Genomic DNA, 19079 nt, shown 5'->3' with positions numbered 1-19079 from the left:
GCGTTTCATGGTTTCTTGTTTCAGAGGAGCCCTGCCACTAGATCAGGCCAAAAGTGCAGTGACAACTCTTCCTGCTCGTGATTCCCAGCCACGAGTATTCAGAAGCATACTGTCTCCGAGAGTGGAGGGAGAGCAGCGCCATCGAAAAAGACAATTGGGTGTTAGAACAAATTAAACCAGAACTGTCACTAGAAGCTAAAACGATGAAACTGAAGTTATCATACTTTGGACACATAATGAGAAGACACGATTCACTAGAAAAGACAATAATGCTGGGAAAAACAGAAGGGAGTAGAAAAAGAGGAAGGCCAAACAAGCGATGGATTGATTCCATCAAGGAAGCCACAGACCTGAACTTACAAGATCTGAACCGGGCGCCTTATAACAGATGCTGTTGGAGGTTGCTGATTCATAGGGTCGCCATAAGTCGTAATCGACTTGAAGGCACATAACAACAACAATCTCCAATGCCAACAACAACAATCTCCAATGCCAACAATATATTTTTTATTTAACAGGGTTTCTATATCCACTTTGTCGTCAAAACCTCTTAACCGGTTAGCATAAAATGTGCATTAAAATTACAGATGAACTCAGATAACGCAAGCTAGATTAACTTTTTTTGGGGGGGGCTCAAAACCAGCCGGTTAAAAAACCCAAAATGTTTTAAAATACGACATATTTAAATACATGTCAAATTTACACGTCTGGGTAGGTTAGCAGAAAAGTTTTCAGAAAGTTAGCAGAAAAGTGCTGGAAACAGGACGGCAGAGATGCCTGCCTAATCTCAATAGGCAGGGAGTTCCAAAGGGAAGGTGCAGCTACACTGGAAGATCGATTCCTTGCAAGTGTGGAGTGTGTGTCAGTGTGTGTGTGTGTGTTATGGCACTTTGTAAAAGTGCCCGTCCCACAGATGGTACCAGTCGAAGTGATCCTTCAACAATGAATCAAGCGAATCCTTTGAAAACATAAAAACTTAAGAAGTGCCCTGCTGGATCATGCCAAAGGGAGCCCATCTAATCCAGCATCCTGTTCTCACAGCGGCCAACCAGATGCCCCAAAAATAAGCCTGCAAGCAGGGCCCAAGCGCAGGAGCAACAACTCTCCCCTCCTGCAGTTTCCAGCGACTGTGGAGGCAGAGCATAGCCATCTTGGCTAGTAGCCACTGATGGTCTCATGCCCCATGAATTTGTCGCATCCTCTTTTAAAGCCAGTGAAGTTGGTGGGCATTGCTGTCTCTTGTGGAAGGGAGTTCCACAGGTTAACGCTGCGCTGGGTGAAGGAGGGCTTGCTGCCCACGTTCCCCATGCCAAGCGCAATGCTCAGCTTACAATCACAAAGCTTCCAATGGAGTTTGTTGCCCCAGCACGTTTCTGACACTCTCTCTCTCTCTCTCTCTTTAAGTCCCAAACTCAGGTAGAGGAAGAGGAGGAGGGAGACGACGATGAAGCAGAGGAACTGGGTCACACGGAGACGTACGCCGACTACGTCCCCTCCAAATGTGAGTGGGCCACAAGGCACACGCCTCGCTCGTTTCTTTCAAGGATTTTTGAAAACCCGCTCCTCGGCCAAACAGGCGCCCAGAGCGCCTTGCATAAAATCAATAACAAAAATAATAAAAAGGATTGTGAGAATCTCCAGAAGGATTATCTTGAAACTGGGTGAATGGGCAGTGACATGGAACACTTTATGCTGCGCCAGACCACCGATCCACCTGGCTCAGTGTTGTCTGCACTGACTGGCAGCAGCTCTCCAGCGTTTCAGAAGGGGGTGGGGGAGGGGGCTAAGGGGAACACAAGGAGCCACAACGGAAAAGGCCCTCTTCTTTGTCGCTACCCTCCAAGCCTCTCTCAGATGGGGGGGCCTGGAGAATGGCCTCAGAAGAAGATACTGCTCAGTATTGCCTGCACTGACTGGCCGTAGCTCTCCAGGGTTTTAGCCAGGGGCCTTCCCCAGCCTGCCCGGAGTCGCCAAGGACCTTCTGCACGCGACGCAGATGCTCTGCTGCTGAGCGACGGCCCTTCCTCAAGGGCAGACGGGGCATTCAGTGTAAACGAGGGTAAAGTGATGCATATCGGAGCGACGACAACAAAAAAGAAATCCTCATTTTACGCCCGTGCCGGCTGGGGCTGATGGGAGTTGTAGTCCAAAACATCTGGAGGGCAGCAGGGTGGCAGAGGCTGGTTTAATCGCTGCGCCGTGCTGCCTCTCACTGCAGAGTCCAGCTACATCAAGCGCTCACGAGAAACATTAAAACCGCTAACTGTTCCCGTCCCCGGCTTCACCTTCCAGCTAAACTTGGGAAGCAGCACCCTGACCGAGTGGTCGAGACGAGCACCCTCTCCAGCGTCCCCCCTCCGGACATCGCCTATGCCCTCTCTCTCCCCAGCTCAGTCGCTGACAACTGGTTACTCTCGGCGCTACAGCTGGAAGCAATTACTTATGCCTGCCAGGTATGCCGTGTCTGTGTGTGCACATGTGCTGGCTCCAGTGGGCCTGGCTAGTTCTCTGGATAGGGAGGAAGAAAGGGAGGTAGAGGGGGTCGCTTCTCAGCGGAACTTTTTCGAAGTTCCGGAAAGGGTTATCGTAAGGGGGCCTGGGTGGTATCTGGCGCCCTTTTTGTCTCAGAAGTTGCTCCGGTCCGATCCTGGATGGGGAAGTCGCCTGGTCGTGCCCACGAGAGAGAGACCCGCAGGGAATGCCTCAATGGAGTGCCTGCAGCCAGCATGGCCGACGGCCAGGAGCGGCAATTTATTTATTCATTTAAGTTTGGATCCTGCCCGTCCTCCCCGGAGGAGCCCAGGGCGGCAAACAAAAATGCTAACAGCACTCTTGAAACATTGTAAAAGCGTATTTTAAAAAAGCATATTTCAAAACACATTAAAACGAAACATCTTGAAAACTTATTCTTTTTTTAAAAAAAGCTTCTTAAAAAGCAATTCCGGCACAGACGCAGACTGGGATAAAGGTCTCTACTTAAAAGGCTTGTTGAAAGTTGATGGGAGTTGTCAGTTGATAGGACCTCCTCCCCCCCCCCAATCCCTGCACAACACCATCACCCCTCCCCGCCTAACCCTCCCTTTCTTTCTGGCCTTGCAGCAACATGAAGTTTTACTCCCCAATGGGCAGAGAGCTGGCTTTCTCATCGGGGACGGTGCTGGCGTTGGGAAAGGCCGGACGGTTGCAGGGATCATCTTCGAAAATTACCTGAAGGGGAGGAAAAAGGCTCTGTGGTGAGTGCATGTGGATTATGAGTGTAGTGGTGGCTTACATTTTAAATGATTGATCCAAATCTCTGAGACCTTTGAAGACTCCTCTACCTTGGAGACTCGCCAACAGGGATGTAGTCGTCTAGGGGACTACGGGGGTCTTAGACCCCTTACCATTTTAGGAGCAGGGTCCCTGTGTCTCCGGCATCGTATGCGCCGGTCAGCATGAAAGGGGAGTAAGAAGAGTCTTCTAACATGCTTTTTGTCCTCCCCTGCTGATTGGAGAAAAGGAGGTGAGTCAGCCACTGAGAAGGCTCTTCTCAGTAGCTAACACTCTCCCCTTTCATGCTTATTGGCTCCTAGGGATGTCTGTTGTTGTGGGAGACGGCATTAACAAGGATCTCATTCTCAACCCAGCAGCAAAAAAAGGGGAAGGGAAGAGCTGTGGCTGTGACTATCATGAAGGGATCCTGCAGTTCTGAATTTGCCGCTAACTTACTTCTCACCAAGGCAGTAGCTGGAGCACATTTGGGAAACGGGGCAAGACATTGATCTGTTGGCTGTCCATTTTGGTTGGGCAGAACAGCAAATAGTATTTTCACGCCGCTTTTCTTGACCACCATGTTATTAACTATCCTTACCGCCATTCCAAGCCTTTGTTCTCTGCTTTCCCGTTCTAAGGACAATGCTCACCACGGCTTGCAACCTATTTAACGGGGGAGAAGGGAGCCTCTTTTTCAGACCAAGGGCCACATTCCCTTTGGGGCAAAACCTTCCGATGGCTGCATGCGACTGGTGGGCGGTGCCAGAGGCAAAGTGGGTGGAGCAACGGGTGTGAATTTTATCGTTGTGCACCAGACTAGTTTCTACACACACACAATGTTCCTATGTAACCTCCCTCCTCTGACTCTGCCCCTCTCCCCTCACTTTTTTCAGGTTCAGCGCCTCAAATGATCTCAAGTATGATGCCGAGAGGGACCTTAAGGATATCGATGCGCCCAACATTCCCGTCCATGCTTTAAACAAGGTACAGAATCCTTTCTCTCTCTCTTTTCCCCACCTTGTGTGCCCTTAAGAAAGGCATAGCCAAGGAGCAGAGAGAGGCGGAAGGAGGCACAAGCCCGTTTTTTAAAAATATGTGCATGGATGTGAAAGTTGGACGGTGAAAAAAGTGAATGAGAGAAAAATCAACTCATTTGAAATGTGGTGTCGGAGGAGAGCTTTGCAGATATTGTGGACCGTGAGAAAAACAAATAAATGGGTGTTAGAACAAATTAAACCGGAAGCTAAAATGGTGAAACTGAGGTTATGACATGATTCACTAGAAGACCTGATTCACTGGAAAAGGTGATAATGCTTGGAAAAACAGAAGGGAGTAGAAAAAGAGGAAGGCCAAACAAGAGATGGATTGATTCCATCAAGGAAGCCACAGAGCTGAACTTACAAGATCTGAACAGGGTGGTTCACGACAGATGCTCTTGGAGGTCACTGATTCATAGGGTCGCCATAAGTTGTAATCGACTTGAAGGCACATAACAACATTGACTTTTGATTGTGTTTTTCATTGCTTCCTTAAATTGTATTTTACATTGCATTTCTAGGGAATGCAAGGGATGATACAATAGCAGAAGCAATAAAAATGCAGTTCAAAATCATACCGCGCGTCGTATGGCACATTGCAGAATGCTGCAGGCTGGTGAAAAAATCATTAAGTGGTCTGCCAAGACAATTTGCAAGGGATCCCTGGGAGCAGAAAAGCTTGAGAGCCACTTCGCTGGGCAGTTTGCAAAATACAAAAACCAATTACATGACTTTATTAAAATAACAAAATAATTACAAATTACCCCATAATTGAAATGCCCAATGAAACGATCCCATTGAAATATATAGAGGTCCATAATTCAAATGTACAGTCCTTTTCTGCCGTCTCAAAATTTCTGGGCTTTAATGGGATTGCGGAAACGCCCAGGTTCAAGTAACGCATCTCCAGTTAAAAAAAGATCAGATAGATTTGGGTGATGGAAAAGACCCTAACACTGCCTGAGATCCTGGAGAATTGCTGCCAGTCAGAGCAGAGAATACTGGCCTAGATGAACCAAGAGTCCACCCTAGTATAAAGCAGCCCCTGGGCTCTGTGTGTGCTTGTTTCTTTTTGGTTCCTAGTTCAGGCTTGATTCTGTGCGCCTCCGTCATCTGTGGCTCGCCTCCCAAACCTCGTCTCCCCCGACCTGCGGCCTGATTTCTCATCTTTTCCCTGCCCTGTAGATTAAATACGGCGACACTGCTACCTCGGAAGGAGTCTTGTTTGCCACTTACTCTGCCCTAATTGGTGAAAGCCAAGCCGGTGGCCAGCACAGGACCCGGCTGAAGCAGATCCTGGATTGGTGCAAGGAGGATTTTGACGGTGTTGTATCCTAAGAGAAATAAACCGGGCGGTGTGTTTGTGCGGCTTTTTCGATGGAATAGTCCAGGCCTCTCCTTTTGGTCTTCGAGACTCTTCCTTTGTGGCAGAAAACTAGCTAAAAGTTGTTATCCAGTGCTAGTCCTACTCAGAGCAGACTCACTGAGATTAACAGACATACCTAGCTTGGGTTAATTAATTTCAGTGTGTTTACTTTTGAGTAGAACTTAATTGACTACAACCCAAAATCTCTACTGAGTATCTCAGGCTTTGTTGTGTTTTTGTTTTTTTTAAAAAAAACCCAAGAGGGTCAAGTTTCTAGTCCTCCTAGTTTTCAGCTTCATGTCCCACTTATATAGGGCAAGCCTGAAATGTTGAAAGCAAAGAGAGGAGAGTCTCCGGACCAAGCAGAATTTTAAAGTGTGGGCAGATGAGGTCAGAAATAACCCGTTTGACAGTCGTTCTGTGTTTTGTTTTCCAGTTTCGAAGCTTGATTGTTTTTCAAGTTCCTTTACTCATGCAACTAGCATGTGGTGTTTCTCCCCTGCCCAACCTTGAGCTAAAGATGAGGTTCTTCCAGATTATCTCATGAGCTCTTAACGCTGTCCAGTCTTTTCATTCTGTCATCTCTGGTGTGGTGAAAGCCAGCGTGGTGTTGCGGTTAGAGTGCTGGACTAAAAACTGAGAGGTGCATAAACCTCCAGCCATGAGACACCTTGGGGGCCTCTCTCTCTCTCCCCCACACACGCCTTGTGAGGATAAAATGGGAAGGGAGGAGAATCGCCCTGTACGATGACCTTTGTCGGGAGAGGGACAGGGGGAGTGTGACTCTGTTGATTCTCCTTGATCTCTCAGCTGCTTTTGATACCATCGACCATGGTATCCTTCTGGGAAGACTCACGGAGTTGGGAGTTGGGGGTACTGCTTGGCAGTGGCTCCGCTCCTACTTGGTGGGTCGCCACCAGAAGGTAGTGCTTGGGGAACATTGCTCAATACCCTGGACTCTCCATTGTGGAGTCCCGCAGGGATCGGTACTGTCCCCCATGCTTTTCAACATCTACATGAAGCCGCTGGGTGCGGTCATCAGGAGTTTTGGGCTGCGTTGTCATCAGTACGCTGATGACACGCAGCTCTATTTCTCCTTTTCATCCTCCTCAGGTGAGGCTGTTAACGTGCTAAACCGTTGCCTGACCGCGATAATGGACTGGATGGGAGCTAACAGACTGAAGCTCAATCCAGACAAGACTGAGATGCTGTTGGTGAGTGCCTTCTCTGCTCAGATGGTGGATGTTCATCCTGTTCTTGATGGGGTTACACTCCCCTTGAAGGAACAGGTTCGTAGCTTGGGAGTTCTTTTCGATCCTTCCCTGTCTCTTGAGGCCCAGGTGGCCTCGGTGGCACGGAATGCTTTTTACCATCTTCGATTGGTAGCCCAGCTACGTCCCTATCTGGACAGTGACGACCTCGCTTCAGTTGTTCATGCTCTGGTAACTTCTAGATTGGACTACTGCAACGCGCTCTACGTGGGGCTGCCCTTGAAGACTGTTCGGAAACTACAGCTAGTCCAGAATGCAGCGGCCAGATTGTTGACGCGGACCAGAAGGTCCGCTCATATAACACCTGTTCTGGCCCGTCTGCACTGGCTTCCTATTTGTTTCCGGGCTAGATTCAAAGTGCTGGTTTTGACCTATAAAGCCCTACATGGCATGGGACCGCAATACCTGGTGGAACGCCTCTCCCAATATGAACCTACCCGTACACTACGCTCAACATCTAAGGCCCTCCTCCGAGTACCATCCCATCGAGAGGCTCGGAGGGTGATGACTAGAACCAGGGCCTTTTCAGTAGTGGCCCCCGAACTGTGGAACAGTATTCCTGATGAGGTGCGCCTGGCGCCGACGCTACTATCTTTTCGGCGCCAGGTGAAAACCTTTTTATACTCCCAGGCATTTTAAAGTGTATTTTAAACAGCATTTCCGTATTTTGGATGTTGTTTGGTTCGTTATTGTTTTTTTATTATTATTATTATTTATTGTATTTATTGTATTTATATATTGTGCTTGTTTTTATCTTTTTGTACACCGCCCAGAGAGCCTTCGGGCTTAGGGCGGTATATAAATTAAACTAAATAAAATAAATAAATAAATAAATAAATAAATAAAATGTACATCACCTTGAGCTCCGTGGAGGAAAAGGTGGAATCTAAATGGGATGGAGGGATGGATATGCTGAGGATGAAGATGGATGGATGGATAGAGGAGAGGAGATGGATAGATATACAGAAAGAAAGAAAGGAGGTGGAATCTAAATAGATTGATTGGTGTGTGTTTTGTTTACTCCAAAGATACCTTGGAAATCTTAGTTCCCCCTCCAAGAGCGTATACCAGGGACTGGCAACTTGTTTGCCCTCTAGACATTCTTGGAGTCCAACTCCCCATTAGCCCCCAGCCAGCACAGCTGGTAGTCGGGGACGATGGGACTTGTAGTCCAGCAACACCATGAGGGGACCCCGTTGGCTGCCCCGTTGGTTGACCCCTGCTCCAGGCTCTGGGTCGCTGTGCCAGCAGGACAGGCCATGGCTCAGTGGCAGAAACCCGGCTTTCCCTGAGAAAAAGGTCCCAGGTTCAGTCACCGGCAGGATCTCCAGGCAGAGCTGGGAATGTTTCCCTCCCTCCCGCTCCAATCTGAAAACCCCATAAAGCCACTGCAGACAGTACTGAGCAAGATGGACCAACTCTCTGGGTTGGGACAAAGCATTCTCCTGCTTTCTTGTGACTCCAGCTCTCAGCGGCCAGCATGGCTGATGGTCAGGGAAGGCCACACAAGTCCCAACATTCCTGCCTGCTTGCTTCTCCACTTTTTAAACTCTCCTGTCCTTAATGAGCGCCTGCGTCCAGATTGTGTTTGATGAATGCCACAAAGCCAAAAATGCCAGCTCCACCAAGATGGGCAAAGCAGTATTGGACCTGCAGAACAAGCTGCCTCTCGCAAGGGTCGTCTATGCCAGTGCCACAGGTGAGATCTGTGGCGCCGCTCGGAGGACGTGGAAGAGGGGAGCCCCTGTGGGTTGCCTTCCCCACAGAATGACGTGGGAGGAGTTAGGGCAGCGATACCAAACATATAGGCAGTTGAGAACTGATGAATTGGGTGTTGGAGAGGGGCAGATACTATCTCATTAGGAGGTCTGTTCCGCACAACGTAGGAACCAGGGCTTTGGAGTTCCCTCCCCTTAAATATTAGACAATATCAGTCAATATTATTATTAAATATTAGACAAATAATTGGGTGTCAGAACAAATTAAACCAGAACTGCCACTAGAAGCTACAATGATGGAACTGAGGTTATCATACTTTGGACACATCATGAGAAGACATGATTCACTAGAAAAGACAATAATACTGGGAAAAACAGAAGGGAGTAGAAAAAGAGGAAGGCCAAACAAGAGATGGATTGATTCCATCAAGGAAGCCACAAACCTGAACTTACAAGATCTGAACAGGGTGGCTCATGACAGATGCTCTTGGACCTTCCTCTTCCAACAAGCCTTTTACGTTGAGACCTTATCCCAGTCTGCATCTTTAAAGATGTTTTTAAAAGACATTTTTTAGTGTGTTACTGCTTGTTGTTTGCTTGTCCTGGGCTTCCCTCCGGAGGAAGGGTGGGATATCAATTTAATAAAATAATAAAGAAAAACAGAGGACGCAAACATTAATAGATTGTGCAAAATGATTGCAGCAAGTGGGGGAGAAAAGACAATTGTGAGATATTGTAGCTGATCTAGTTAAAGAATGTGAAGTTTTATAAAAAATGCATGATAGATTACATCCTTCAGACGAGGCACAGAATTTGGTTTGCCTGAGTGTAGATCTTTTTTTTTTGTAAGATGTTTTGAAACGTTTTTTAAATGGTGTTTTGTTGGTAAAGATGTTTTAAAAATATTTACCGCTTTGGGAGGAAGGGCGGGGTATAAATTTAAGAAAGAAAGAAAGAAGGGATTTTTGCGTGTGTGAAAAGTTAGAAGTCCTGCTCCGTCTGGCCGCAGGAACCTCTTCCCTCCTCTTAAGCATTTCTCGTGCTGTGGCAGGTGCCTCCGAGCCAAAGAACATGATTTACATGAGCCGGCTGGGGATATGGGGAGACGGCACCCCCTTCCGCTCGTTCGAAGAGTTCCTCCACACCATTGAAAAGCGGTATGTCTGGGGAAGGGGTGATGGTGGTCTTTCCTTCCTTCCTTATCCCATTGGTTTAGGGTGGATAATGAGAATTTAGAACGATGCAAGTAAACAGGCCTTTGCTTTTTTTTTTTTTTAGCCTTCAGGATGGGGATGGGCTACAAATCTGACTGCCCCCTGCTCCAGTTTATCAATAGTATGGCTTTTAAGACACACAGGAAGTTGACTTAATACTAGATCCCGATGAAGAACATCGGAATCTGCCTTATACCGAGTCACAGTGTTGGTCCGCCTAGCCCAGTATTGTCTACACTGACTGGCAGTGGTGCCTCAGGGTTTCAGGCTTCAGTCTGCCCCAGCCCTATGTGGCAATGCCAGGGACTGAACCTGAGACTTTCTGCCTGCAGAGCCGACGCCCTCCCACTGAACTACAGTCCTTCCGCTAGGAATAAAGTAAGATTCCAGTCCTCATTATTGTGAACGTAGGAACCTAAAAAGCTGCCATAGATTTTTAAGTAGAGAGCTTATCCCAGGTGTTTTATTGCGTGGTGTTTGCCACCTTGGGCTCCCTTTGGGAGGGAGGCGGGATGTAAATTTAATAAATAATGACGATAAGAATAATGACGTGAATCGTTATTGCTCAGAGCCATAGGCTACCACAACTGAACACATGTAAACAGAAAATACCAAGTGCGTATTAAAATGCACGTCATATTTCAACAAAACACAGTTCAGCAACATAAAGCAAAGGAACAGCAACAATACATTTCAAATAAAGTTTCCTCTCCCAATAACAGCAATAATAAGCATCTAGCTTAGCCTTCTCCACACTGACTGGAGGGTTTCAGGAAGGGAGCCTCTCCCAGCCCTCTCTAGACGTGCCAGGAATTGAACGTGGGGCCTTCTGCATGCAGTTACGGTTCTTCTTCTAAAAATAAAATAAGATTCCGGTCCTCATGGTTCAGAAGAGAGGGCTGATTTCAGTAGGAACATAGGAAGCCGTCTTATACCAAGCTAAACCATCTAGCTCAGGATTACCTACTCTGATTGGCAGCGTCTCTCCAGGGTTTCAGGCTGGGAGTCTCTTCCAACCCTACCTGGAGATGATTCTGGGGGTTGGACCTGGGACCGTCTGTGTACAAAGCAGATGCTGTAACCACTGAGCCACGGCCCTGTCCTCTTCCTGCCTGAACTTGCAGAACACTGAGACCAATACTGACTGCTTTGTGTTGTGGCTGCAGTTCTGACCGAGGTGCTGCGGGTGGACACGTGGTGACCTCTTTAGCAAGCTGTGGGATGTTCTCCCCAAGGGGGCTCCACGGCCACCTCTGCCGCACTGTTGCCCAGCTGTGAAAGCACAACTATTGGCCAAGCTTTCCAGACTTAGTATCTGCAGAACTGAAGTGCCTCACTCCAGATTGCGATCCGCCGTGTTTTCTTTTAAATGAGCGGTGTTTTCTATCCTTTTGTGATTTTTGTGTGTGTGCGTGTGTTTCAATATCCTTGTTTAGAAAAAGCGGGTTGTGAATTCTCGGAAATAAATAAATGCCTTCGCTTGGCCGGTGGAGGCTCTTGTCGCCCCTGAGCTTTTCCTGCGTTCAGCCTTGATGGCGAGAGACCCGGTGCTAAAGTTTGTCCCTTTTGTTTATTGTTGCTCTCAACTGCTCCTCTGGTCTCTCCCACAGGGGCGTCGGTGCAATGGAGATTGTTGCCATGGACATGAAAGTCAGTGGCATGTACATTGCTCGGCAGCTCAGCTTTTCGGGGGTCACCTTCAGGATAGAGGAAATCCCACTGGACCCAGAGTATAAGGTCGTCTATAACAAGGCGGCCCAGTTGGTAAGTGGACAATTTATCTTGGTGGTAAAAAGCCCTACGAGCAGAGACTGAAAGAACTGGGCATGTTTAGTGTGGAGAAGAGAAGACTGAGGGGAGATATGATAGCACTCTTTGAGTACATGAAAGGTTGCCACCCAGAGGAGGGCCGGGATCTCTTCTCGATCGTCCCAGAGTGCAGGACATGGAATAAGGAGCACAAGTTACAGGAAGCCAGATTTCGACTGGACATCAGGAAAAACGTCCTAACTGTTAGAGCCATACGACAATGGAACCAATGACATAGGGAGGCCCTTCCTTCCAAATCGACTATTCTGCGACTCTGTGATGCTATGAATCCTGGGGTATTTGACGTCTTGTTTTGTAGTGTGTGTGTGTGTGCGTGCGTGCTGACCTCTGCGTTTCGCTTGCTTGAGACATCTGCCCTAGCTTTCAGTGCAAGCACTATGCCCTCCTCTTCCTCCTCCTCCTCCTCCTAATTATTATTATTAATAATAATGATTTATATACTGCTGATATGCCAAAAATGGCTACATGATCCTTCTAACTGGAGATGCTAGCGATTTAATCTGGGACCTTGTATGCTTATAAAGAAGATGTTCTACTTTTGAGCCAGAGCCCCTCCCCAAGCTAATTGGGAGAGTAGGGTCATTTGAAAAACCCACCAAAACGAAAATATTTATTAAGTTGATATCCTGTCCAAAGGAGCCCAGGGTGGCCAACATAACAAAACTATTTAACAGCAACAAACAAGAAGAACATTCTAAAAACATTTTTAAAAACCTTTCTAAAATGCAACTACAGTTCAAAAACATTCTAAAGCCATAGTCACAGCTTAAAAATATGCTTCCATCCAGTGGCCTCCAGGCTTGCCAGGAACGGTCCACTTCAGCCATCAGATAAACAGGAATGTTTTCAACTTCCACCTTATGTTGGGGCCCTCCCTTGCACAAGATGGAGAGGATGGGTTACGGGCATTCACACCACACATCTGTTCCACTATCAAGAAAATCTTTTTTTAAGAAAAACAATTCTGCTCTCAGGCAATCTAAACTGTCGTTGAAAGTATTCAATGCACGTAAACGCTCTCGTTTCGCATAATCTGTCGTGCGGTTTTTATAAACCTTTTGCATTCTTTCTTTACTTAGATGCACTGCAGTGTCTTACAATCTTCTCCCCGTCTTGCAGCGATCTTTTATTAATTTCTGAGTCCCTTATTTTTATTTGTTGATCACCCTTCCCCCCAGTGAATCCTGGGAAGAGTAGTTTGCAAAGGATTCCTCTCACAGAGTGACAGTTCCCAGAGTGGTTTAACAGTCGATCCCTCTTCCCAGGGAACTCTGGGAATTGTAGCTCTGTGAGGGGACAACACAGTTCTTCCAGATCTGAAACCTTAGACAGAAAGGTAGTTAAATGTTAGGTTTTTTGGGGGGGTGGGAAAGGGAATTAAACCCACTTAAAGCACATTTCGTTTTCTTTTGATGTAGTCTGTGGACTGCTTCAATAACATTCTGTTCTGTAGTGCAGATTATGCAAGTAGAGGAAGTTAGGCTTTGCTGTTTTAAATGGATGCTTCCCTTTGGAGCATTTGTGCTGTCTGTGAGTCTGTTTAATTTGCTGTCCCCCCTGCCCCCCTTTGAGGATTACCGGAAGACACATCGTTACCCTTGCCCTCCTCGTGAAACCTCACACACGAACACACACATTATGCAGCCTCACCGACCCCCACTCCTTAAATAAAGGCTCCTGGTCGAGTCCAGTTGAAGCCCTGGACAGGAGCACTCCTCAGCTGGGGATACACTGCAACATTTGGTTGTGGAGACTTCACTTGTGTGTGTTAAATAATGGCCAACAAGCAGAAATAAAGAATTTTTCTCTTTCTTCCTTTCTCACTCCAGTGGGCAGAAGCCCTGCTAGTTTTCCAGCATGCTGTGGAACTGATTGGCTTAGAGTCTCGGAAATCTTTGTGGGGACAGTTCTGGTCTGCACACCAGCGCTTCTTCAAGTACCTCTGCATAGCTGCAAAAGTCCGGCGTGTGGTCGAGTTGGCCAAGGAGGAGCTGAGTAAAGGCAAGGTGAGAGAGAGATGGACCCGACATCAACAAGGCTCAGGCCTACACTGTGCTTTTGTCACCTGTCAAAGGCCTGGTTCACGTGCACCCACATCACTCTAAACCATGGCTTGTTTAACTGTGGTTTGGCATAATGGGCAAACCCTGCCCAGAGGTTTAACCATTGCTTGTTGACTGGTGACAAAACCACGATCTGAAGCCATAGACTCATTCGCTTATGAACCTTGGTTTGCCTTAACTATGGCTTGGCGCTACGCCCCTTCCTTAACCGTGGTTTGTTTGGCCATCTCAGATGCTCGCCAAGCTACAAGTGCACAACGCAAGATCCTATGAGAAACAAACCAAGGTTTGGTGGGGGAACAAGCCATGGTTTGTTTGCTCAACTGTGGGACAATTCGTGGCTAGTTCATGGTTTGTTGAAGAAACCATGGCTTGGTGTTATGTGCGAACCAGGGGAAAGAAAAATGCAGGGCTGAATCAAGGGGGTGCTACTCTCGGAAGCCACATTTGCGTTCTCTGTTCTTCTTGTGAAGGAGGAGGAAATGCGATGCACAAAGTGAGATCTTAGTTGGCATGTATACAAAGGAGGAAATTGTAAGGTAGGAGTCGAAAGGCAATGAGATGCAACGATTACAGCCAGTGATCATTAGAGCTTACATGGGTGTAGAACAGGCACACCTGCCGCCTTTTACAGCAACAGGTTGGTGATAATTGCTGAGCAGATTGCATCAGCACCCACAGGGAGCCATTTGTAAGAAATTGTCATAGATAGCACAGATAACCGGGCACTGATAAGATAACTAACCTGTGTAGTGTGGTTTAAAATCCTTTGTCGCCATTTAACCCGTGAGTTATGGCCCTGACGAATGGTCTTGACGAATTGGAATCCAGCTGTTGATGTAAATCAGCCTTTTGCCATCGAGGTGCCCTCCAGAAGTTTTGGATTACAGCTGGTTATTTAGACTACAACTCCCATCAGCCCCAGCCAGCAACGCTGATGGGAGTGGTAGTCCAAAGCATCCAGAAGCCATCAGCTTGGGGAAGCCTGACCACCAGCAGCTCTTCAGGGTCTTAAGCGGAGAGAGGTCTTTTCCCCAGCCATGCCTCGAGATGCCAGAGGTTGGCTCCTGGGACTTTACTGCATGCAGAGCAGATGCTCTGTCACTGAGCTACGGTGCCCCCCCAACTTGCATCAGTCGAATTCTGGGGGGGGGGACCCTTAACTATCCCCTGGGTTTTGGAAATTCGATGAACATCCAGTATACATCTCACTTCTTTACTTGCTGACTGATTCTCTCTCTCCCCTCCCCACAACCCTGCATTGTCCATTCCCCCCTGGCTTCCCTTCCGCAGTGCGTCGTGATTGGCCTGCAGTCGACCGGCGAGGCCCGCACCCGGGAGGTTCTGGACGAAAGGGAGGGTCAGCTGAACTGCTTCGTGTCTGCAGCCGAGTGAGTCTGGCAGCCCTTCTGGAGGGAGGGAGGGTGGGTGCGCGTTTTCTTTAGGCTCTCCAATTATGATGAGGATGAGGGCTTGGTGTGTTTTGGATTTGGCTGCGGCCTTCTCAAACCTAGCATTTTGAAGCCCACACACCCCCTTCAGCTCTTGACTAAGCTGCGCTTACACCTTACACACACACACTCACTCACTCACTCACCCGTGTGTGTGTGTCATGTGCGGCAGAGGTGTGGCCCAGCGCCTGCCCGGGAGTTCTGGCTTTCCATTCCAGCCCTTTCCTCTTTCCTGACCACTGCCCTCCCCTTTAGATGTTTGGATTCTGTGTCTACATTGTCAAATACTTCTGCATGTGGGTGTGGATGTTGTTTGGTTTCCATCCAAGCTCACGTCCTCATTGCCTGTCTCATAGACCAGTGCGTGCATCCTTTTTTCAGTTTCCCATCTTCCTAGTGTTTCCTCCCCCCCCACACAACTTTTTAGCCCAATCTGTGTATGTGACTCAACCCTTTTTTATACTTGATCACCCCTGCCTAACCATTGTTTTTACCCAGAAAGGATAGATTAAGCAAACACCACCCAATTTTATTTTTGTTCTGTGAAATTTTGACTGTCCAAGCATCAGTCACACTCACCCCATCCCACCCAATATCTCTCCTCCCTTTCTGCCCCCACACCCACACGCCTCCTGAGCCCCCTTCCAGCCATTGGGCACAGCCCCCTCCTATCCATAATCCCTCCCCAGCAAAGGCATCTTTCCAGTTCATTCAGCAAAGCCGCACTGCTTTCCCTGTCCTCGCCCCTTCCAGCATTCAGGTAACATGCTTGAACATTCTGTGACATCACACCAGCTTAGCCAATTGGCTGGCAGTGCTGCCTCCAACCCTGAATGGATTGGTTTTTTGGCTCCAGGGTGGTGGTGGTGGTTTTAGTTTCTTTTTTTCTTTGTGTCTTTTCCCTTTCGTTGATCCCTTTTTCTTTTTTTAAAAAAAAGACAAACACAGCCAGCTACAATTTGCTCTCCTGGCCGCTAGAATAAACTGTTGCATCTCCACCTTTTTTCAGAGGCGTCTTTCTCTCACTAATTCAGAAGCACTTTCCTTCAACCAAACGAAAGAGAGAGAGAGGAACTGGCATTAAAAGAAAAAGTAAGACCCTCCCCCTTCTCTCCCCACGCCCTCCTTGCAGCGCCGTTGCAATTTGTGACAACGTCCCGTCTCCTGCTTCTCTCGCCTCCCCTTCTGCACCTTCCTCCGTTCCATCGTCCTTCAATTTCCTTTTTTCCCCTCACCCTGGTCTCACCCTGGGCCTGTGGCTACATAAATGTCTCTGCGGTTATGCCGCCGCAGTCCTTCCCTTCCGTCACCCCCTCCTCCTAAATGGATTTTATTTTATTCATTGATTTAAATAACATTGGGGTGTATCCACCTACGTTCTGCTCCAAGGGGCCCCGTTAAAATCTACTGCTACTACAGTAATACCTCAGTTAACAAAGTAGATGCATTCCCGGACATGACTTCTTTAACAGAAACGGTACCAGAGATAGGAATAACATGGGAAGAATAGGAATAGGCTCCTACACCTACAATCTTATTGGATCCTTCCTTCCCCAGCCCTGGGAGAGAGCAAGAGATCTCTTTAATGCAAAGCAAAGGCTGGTCATTTTATTGATAGCAAAGACAGAGGCTAGTCAGTTTCACATTAAACCAAAGGCAAAGGGTTGAAAGTTAATCCATAGCAAAGCTGGTCAGTTTCACCTTTTAAAAAAGCCTTTATTAGACAGAGCTTTATTCCTGGAGGATTTGTTAACTGAGGTATTATTGTATTATTATAATTTATTACCTGTCCTTCAACCAAAGGGCGGGTTACAACAATTTTAAAACACATAGTTAAAAACCTAACCAATATTATCGTTGCTGTTGTTATCCTTCCTTACTTAGAATTTAAGGCTATCGATGCAGAATGAATGCGCTGAAAACTGTTGGCATATTAATTTTAGCCTAGCTGACGAGTTGTGTGCCATATTTTTCTCAGATTCCCGGGGGTATTCACATTGAAAAAAGTTAACTGCAACTTTGATTTGACTGATTTTTTAATATTTTTTTGGTCAGTGCCAGTTGCTCAGTTTGTCCTTGCACTGCCAACATTACTAGCTTAATTTTATGAAATGAACGGTGCAGGCTTCCCATAATGGGCATCTGGTTGGCCTCTGTGAGAACAGGATGCTAGTCTGGATCCAGCAGCTGGGCTGTTCTTAAGTTCTCTATTTCATGGAACGTTTATGAATTTCTGAAAGCAGAAAAGTCTTTTTTTTCCCCCTCCGCCGGAATTTTTCCTGCAAGATTTCCCCCCTCCTGCATCACTCTCCTCTAAACATGCACATGAAACTGCCTTTTGCGTTCTGAATAGTCAAAACGCTTCTTTTTTCTGCTGGACTGAGGAGCCCATGGCCTTCCAGATGTTGCTGGACTCCCAGCATCCTTTGGCCACTGGCCATGCTGGCTACTGGAGCTGCTGGGAGTTAGGAGCCCAGCAACATATAGAGGACCCCCATCCCTGCTTTCTCACTGAGGCAATCAACTTGTGCCTGGGCCTTACTGCTTCAGATTGCAGCTGCTCATAAGACTTAAAAAGAGTGAGTGAGAGAGAACTCCCTACATATAGAAAGGTAGCATCTCGGGGTGAAAGGCAGGCTAGAATCCTGACGTGCTAGGTGTTTTTATGCGGGGACATTTTTTTTTTTTTGGTCTGGAGCAGTTTAATCATAGCAGCACAGCCCAGACTCAAGTGTTCTTTCTTAGTGAGAACTAGACCTTGTGGAGGCCTTTCCCTTACCTGATATTCCCTTCCCTGCCTCTGTCTTGCTCTCTGTGGCTTCTCACCTTCCTTCCCCACCCTTTTTCTCCTCCAGGGAAACAAAGAGTCCGCGTCACCAAGGTCCCCAAAAACTGTGACCTCACCAGCAGCAGCAGCATCATCAAGATCAGCTCTGACAGCAGCTCCGATTCCGAGGGAGGGATGGAGAGCGATTTCAACTCCTCCCCGGAGTCCCTGTTTGAAAACGACGATGTGATCTTCATCGAGCGCACCACCACCAACGGCTACGCGTGCGAGGACCGAGGTGAGTGCTTTTCGGACTGATTTCCTCCTGACCCAGATCATGGGTCCATCTAGCTGAATAGCGTCTATGCTGACTGGCAGGGTTGCTCTGGGGCTGTTCCCAGGAAGGACTTTTCCACGCAGCACATACTTAATCTGTGGAATTCACTTCCTCAGGAGGCACTGACAGCCACTAACGTGGATGGCTTGAAAAGGAGATTAGACCAGTTCATTGATGATAAGGCTATTAATGGCTGTTAACCACGATGGCTACACTCTGCCACCATAGTGTGCCCGAAGCCGTGGGAGTGGAGAGTGCTCCTCCAGTCAGGCCCTGCTTGCGGGCTACCCTTTGGGGCATCTAGTTACTGGTCTAGATGGGCCACTGGCCTGATCCAGCGGGCTGTCCTTACATATTTATTATGTTATTGCTTTGCTGACAGAGAAGTTACTCAAAGCAACTTTACGTTAAAACCAGCTTAAACACACGCGGCCAGTGCAACCTAAAAACACACATATAAATTAAAACCAGTTAAAAGCAAACACAAATCTGACGATTAAAAACCTGGAAACATCTCGTCTCTTCATCGCCCCCTGTACAGGCAGCGCCTCTTTCCAAAATGCCCAGAAGGAGATGTACGGCTCAGTTGTGCTGGAGCACATCGAGAAGATGAAACAGGAGCTCTTGTCAAAAGCGAAAGCGCTGGCCAAAGACCTACCTCTCAATACCTTGGATGAACTGATTGATCACTTTGGTGGCCCGGAGCATGTGGCAGAGGTTGGACGTTGTTTGGGTGTGTGTGGGGGGGGGGGAAGGGCACAGAGCGTGTGTCA

General features: G+C 47.6%; 1 protein-coding gene across 3 annotated transcripts in view; it reads left to right on the top strand.

The window, feature by feature from the left end:
* Window positions 1–19079, top strand: part of SBNO2 (strawberry notch homolog 2) — a 79707-nt gene that overhangs the window by 45013 nt on the left and 15615 nt on the right. For all 3 annotated transcript variants that reach the window (XM_061601103.1, XM_061601104.1, XM_061601105.1), the window contains 13 exons: window positions 1405–1501; window positions 2293–2453; window positions 3100–3233; window positions 4146–4236; window positions 5475–5618; window positions 8508–8625; window positions 9696–9801; window positions 11469–11622; window positions 13518–13694; window positions 15045–15142; window positions 16212–16294; window positions 18058–18267; window positions 18848–19023. In XM_061601103.1, coding sequence (XP_061457087.1) covers window positions 1405–1501; window positions 2293–2453; window positions 3100–3233; window positions 4146–4236; window positions 5475–5618; window positions 8508–8625; window positions 9696–9801; window positions 11469–11622; window positions 13518–13694; window positions 15045–15142; window positions 16212–16294; window positions 18058–18267; window positions 18848–19023 — 1749 coding nt within the window. The remainder of the gene's footprint in view (window positions 1–1404; window positions 1502–2292; window positions 2454–3099; window positions 3234–4145; window positions 4237–5474; window positions 5619–8507; window positions 8626–9695; window positions 9802–11468; window positions 11623–13517; window positions 13695–15044; window positions 15143–16211; window positions 16295–18057; window positions 18268–18847; window positions 19024–19079) is intronic.

This window comes from Rhineura floridana, chromosome 18 (genome assembly GCF_030035675.1).
Source record: "Rhineura floridana isolate rRhiFlo1 chromosome 18, rRhiFlo1.hap2, whole genome shotgun sequence".
Taxonomy (NCBI): domain Eukaryota; kingdom Metazoa; phylum Chordata; class Lepidosauria; order Squamata; family Rhineuridae; genus Rhineura; species Rhineura floridana.
This window is presented reverse-complemented; position numbering and strand designations above follow the sequence as displayed.